Source organism: Pteronotus mesoamericanus, unplaced genomic scaffold, assembly GCF_021234165.1.
Source record: "Pteronotus mesoamericanus isolate MK-2021 breed Mesoamerican mustached bat unplaced genomic scaffold, CSHL_Meso_final scaffold_36, whole genome shotgun sequence".
Classification (NCBI taxonomy): domain Eukaryota; kingdom Metazoa; phylum Chordata; class Mammalia; order Chiroptera; family Mormoopidae; genus Pteronotus; species Pteronotus mesoamericanus.
Window position 1 is genome coordinate 348,884 of NW_026555313.1, and position 4,927 is coordinate 353,810.

The 4,927-nt window shown below is 52.6% G+C and overlaps 1 protein-coding gene across 1 annotated transcript; it reads left to right on the plus strand.

Annotated features, from left to right (window-relative positions):
• The first annotated feature begins 2,527 nt into the window (after positions 1-2,527).
• Positions 2,528-4,626, plus strand: IZUMO1R (IZUMO1 receptor, JUNO). The gene is made up of 4 exons (XM_054592255.1): positions 2,528-2,665; positions 3,439-3,645; positions 4,061-4,196; positions 4,358-4,626. The coding sequence occupies exons 1-4, from the start codon at positions 2,528-2,530 to the stop codon at positions 4,624-4,626; spliced, it is 750 nt and encodes a 249-aa protein (XP_054448230.1).
• Positions 4,627-4,927: the final 301 nt, after the last annotated feature.

The following is a 4,927-nucleotide window of genomic DNA, read 5'->3' on the forward strand; positions in this document are numbered from 1 at the left end:
TGTCTGGGGAGATGTCACCCTGACGACATCTGAGAGGCAGTCTCCAACCCCCACTGAGCACTGGCTGCAATTTTAGTTCATTTCCTACAGCCTTGTCCTAGAGACCGTTAACAAATTCCTCCTGCTCCTTCCCCACTCCACGTGAAGGACATTTACAGAGGACTTGTTTTTCATTTCAGTAATTACCTCCATGCTTCTTTCTGGAGCCTTGTCCCTGCCATATCATAGCCATCTGAAACTTAACGTTAAACCCAAACTCCCTTACCCCATCAAGCTTTACGGCTTCCTGAGTACAGTTGACCCTTAAACAACACAGGTTTGGATTGTTCAGATCCATGTATACACAGATTTTATTCAATAAATACAATCAGCCCTTCCTATCCTGGGTTTTGTATCCACGGATCCAACCAACCATGGGTCAGAAACTGTATTTTCACATTCCCAACTGAAGATTCCCAAACGCATATGAAAAAACTGTTTTCCATTCATGGTCGGTTAAATCTGAGGATGCGAAGGGCTGAATGTAGTTAAATTTCGGGGGAGTCAAAGTCATATGTGGGCTTTCAACGGAGGAGTGTGGTGTCAGCTCCCTTAACCACCCCACATTGTTCAATGGCCACCTCGACCCCCCAGGGGTGTTTGTGAGACTGGGATGGAGCGTGCACACCTGCTCCTCCACTGCTGCGTGAACACTCGTGGGAAGGGAGTCCTGCTAGAGGGAGCCATTCCCTCCTGGTCTCAGACCCTAAAACAGAGACCCCTGACTCTGCGTAAGGCAAGGGCATGGGAGCCTGGCCTGGCAACTGTCACTGTTCCCAAAAAAAACCAACACATGCTTCCCAACATATAATCTGATCATAGCATTTGATTTAAAAAACAAAGAAAAAGCAGACATCACCTGAGACCCAGACAGAGTCTACCCTTCCCGCCCCGGAGCCCACCCCTCCCCCGCCAGGTTCTTGTGCGGCAGACACAGAACCACGTTTACCTGAGCTCGGATTCTAGCCCTGCCACTCAGCTGAGCTTCAGTTCTCCCACAGTTAAAATGGGGGTGGGGGACGCATTCACTTTAGGGGTGGTTGTAAGGAGTAAGCCAGACCATATACACCATCAGTGGTAGGCCCTTGGAAACTGTGACTGAAGGAAAACAACATCTAATGAAGCCAATTTTATCATAGGCAAGTTGATATAAACCACAGTTAAGTTCCTGCAGTATCTCATCAACGTTATAACAAAACAGCATTGACTGAAACATTTTCTGATAGGACAGTGGTCCCTGCACACTAAGGGAGGCCATTACATAGACCGTGGAGGGACATTTTTAGTTTTATTTGTTTTGGCTTTAATCATACGTTTAAGTCCTCCGGCCCCCAAAGCCCTACTTTCTCTCTGCATCTCCATGCTGCTGGGTCTGCTCTCCAGCAGGAACCCTAGCTCCTGGGGACTGAGAGAGGTCACTGTCACTGCTACAACCCAGGGCGCCCATCCCAGGTAACTGAGCTGAGGAAGGCACAGGTAGAGCTGTGGAACCGGCCTGAGAAAGAAAGGCTTCAGAGAGAAAAAGAGGAGGAATGGAAATCATTAAGACTTACTCTGTGCCAGGCATGATGCCAAGTCATTTTCATGAACTTTCTCTTTCATTTCTTTCTCCCAACATTTCCATTATAACAGCCCCCTTTACAGACATGGACACTAACACGTAGGGAGTTTAAGTCCCTTTCTCAAAGACATCCAGCAAGCAAGTAGCAGAGCTGAGGACAGAGCTCAGCAGCTGACTAAAGGGCTCGCCCACTGAGGGGTCTCTGTTTCTCTGAGACAGAAAAACCCTTCCTCAGAAAATCTCGGGCTCCAGCCACAGGAGGCCCCGACACTGGGCTGCGATGGATGCCGTTTAACTGGAGCCACCTGGGGTCCCGCATCTGCACCTGGACCTGAGAGGCACTGGAGTGGGTAATAAATGGGCAAATCGTAGAAGTCTCCTCAGCCTCACAAAACCTGGAGGTGGGAGGGAGCGAGTCCTGCTTTGAAAGTAAGTATGCAAGAAACACTAGAAGGGGTAGCATCATTCCTCTTCCTACCTGACATACCTGGTTCTTAAAAATACTCTGTGCTTGAAACTGGTGCTGAAGAGAAAGAGCAGCCTTAAATTTGGGCCCAGAAGGTGGGGATGGGGCCTCCACCACAGATATTTGAGGTTATAAACTTGCTCTAGGCCAGAGGTTTCCAGTTTCACTGTGATGGGTCCACAGCCAGTTCCTGCACCTTGGGGCTGGTTTCTTCCCCCTCTGGGCTTCCAGTTCTGCATCTGAACAGTCGTTGGGGGTGGGTGTCAGACCTCTAAGGTTTACTCCACGAGCCCTGACATTTCATGATACTGCATCAGACAGAGGTCCTAAGAGCAGCCAGAGCATCATGGTCACTTGAGGGGGTCTTGAAGCCCATACGCACTCCCTGGGATAGTGGAGAGAACGGAGCAGGGTGTTTTCTCTATCACATGAATAGGTGGGTCTCCTCTCTGTAGTTGGCCATGGACTGGTGGTGGCAGCTCTCGTTAGGGCTGTGGATAGTCACACCCGTCTGGGCAGGGGACAAGCTGTTCAACGTCTGCATGAAGGCCAAGCACCACAAGCAGAACCCCAGCCCAGAAGACCAGCTTTATGAAGAGGTACAGAGGCCAGACCGGGTCTAGGGGTGGGAGGCAGGCTGCTTTGGCAGGTCAGGGAAGGGTCAAAGATGCCAGGATGATCTCTGAACCCTCATCAACCCTGACTCATTTGGTGTCTTAGGCTGGAATTTGGGCAAAACCAACATGGGAGGGACACTATGAAATTTTGAGACCGTAATTGCTGAGTGATTTCAAGTTCCTGTGCCTGAACTGCCCTGCCACTTGAGGAGCAGGGACAGATGGTGGCCCCAGAGGGCCATCATTGATTCAGTGTAGATTCAGACAAACACAGCCCTCTTCCTCTAGGCTTCCGACCAATAGGCCCTGTGGAAACACAGGATTTAAGTGACTCCTTCTTATGCTCCTGAGGGCAATTGACAGGGACATGGGAGGAGGAGCAGAGCTGGCGTCTGCCCGGCATTTCCTGAACCCTTCTACGCTACAGGCCCTCCCACTCAGTGCAACCCCTCAGTCCCCTGGGTGTCAGGGGGTTCCTCTGCTGCCCCTCAGAAGCTGAGACCCTGGAAGTCATGTTTCTAAGGGATGACAGCAGCCTGTGGCAGGGTTGTCAGTGTGCAGGTGCCCTTTGGTGTGAGCACTGCAAAATCATCAGCATTCCTTCTATACAGGGGGTGCTGGCCAGAGGCATTGCACTTGCCCAGGTCCTCTTCTATAGGACATTTGTTCCTTTCTACCATAAATACTTACCAACCCCTCTGCCTCTTACCCACACCGCCAGTCCCAATACTTTTTGCTTCTTCCTCTACCGTTAGTGCCTCCCCTGGAAGGACAACGCCTGCTGCACGGCCAACACAAGCTGGGAAGCCCACCTGGATGTGTCCCTGCTCTACGACTTCAGCCTTGTTCACTGCGGATTGATGATGCCCGACTGTCAGAAGCACTTCATCCAGGCCATCTGCTTCTATGAGTGCTCCCCAAACCTGGGGCCTTGGATCCAGCAGGTGGGAAGCCTGGGAAGGGCACACAGGAGGCACAACCGTGCCACACCCTGTGCCTAAGACCCCGAGTTCCAGGACACCAGCAGGAACAGGAAATGCTGCCCCTTAGGGACGAGAGCAATCAGGTGGCTGTTGGGAAAGGGGTGGAGAGGAAGCTCTCTTTGGAGGAAGACCCTGGCACGAGACCGAGACCGGTCAGTGGGAACAGTAGGAGGAGGGACTATTTGAATCCCATCTTCTCCATGCAGGAAGAGCAGCCGTGGAGCCTGGGACAAACCAACCTCTTAGCCTCTTTGTTCTCACTGGTAAAATAATCTTTAGAGACTTCATAAGAGAATATATCTGGTAGTACCTGGCACAATAGTGCCATTGTAGCTACTGACAGTCTTCATATCATGAGAATGCATTTCTTTTCTCTGGCTATGCATGGACCCAGGTGGCCCCAGGGCAACAGAGAGAGCGAATTTTGAACGCACCGCTATGCCGGGAGGACTGTGAGCAGTGGTGGGCAGACTGCCACACCTCCTACACTTGCCGATCCAACTGGCACAGTGGCTGGGACTGGAGTCAGGGTGAGTGGTACTTGAAAGAGCCCAGGGGAGAGCAGGGCGTTGGGGGGGGGTGCCCCACCTGGGGGCAGGTGCCAGCTTTCTATGCTCCCCCAAGACAAAGGATGGGGATGTGAGAATAGGAGGAGTGACAGGTAAATTTTCTGTGCCTTAATCCCCCACAGGGAAGAGCCACTGTCCTGCAAGGGCCCCCTGCCGTCCTTTCCCCCATTACTTCCCCACCCCAGCTGACTTGTGTGAGAAGATTTGGAGCAACTCCTTCAAGGCCAGCCCTGAGCATAGGAACAGTGGGCGGTGTCTGCAGAAGTGGTTCGAGCCTTCTCAGGGCAACCCCAATGTGGCCGTGGCCCGCCTCTTCGCTAGCCCTGCCCCACCCTGGGAACTCCCCTGTACTCTCATGGCCTTCTTTCTGCTCCTGCTATTTCTTTCCTGAAATCCGGTTCTTCTCCTGCCCACACTCGTGCACTCTGCCAGCTATGGGCCAGGCCTGGCCGTGGTAGCCTCCTCCTTTGGTCCCTTCCTGAGGCAGAGCAGCATAGGTGGGCCATGGAGGCTATAGGAGTGGGCGCCTGAGCCTTGCACCTTTAGTTCTAGAGCCCCTCCGCTGCTCAGCTCTGCCTTTCCCTACCTGGAAGGAGCCAGGGGTCCTGCCTTTAAGGCTGGAAGGCTGGAAGTGGGCCTCTGAGGTGGCACTCCAGGCCCTTCTCACGCAGTGAACACCCACCCTTCCAGGG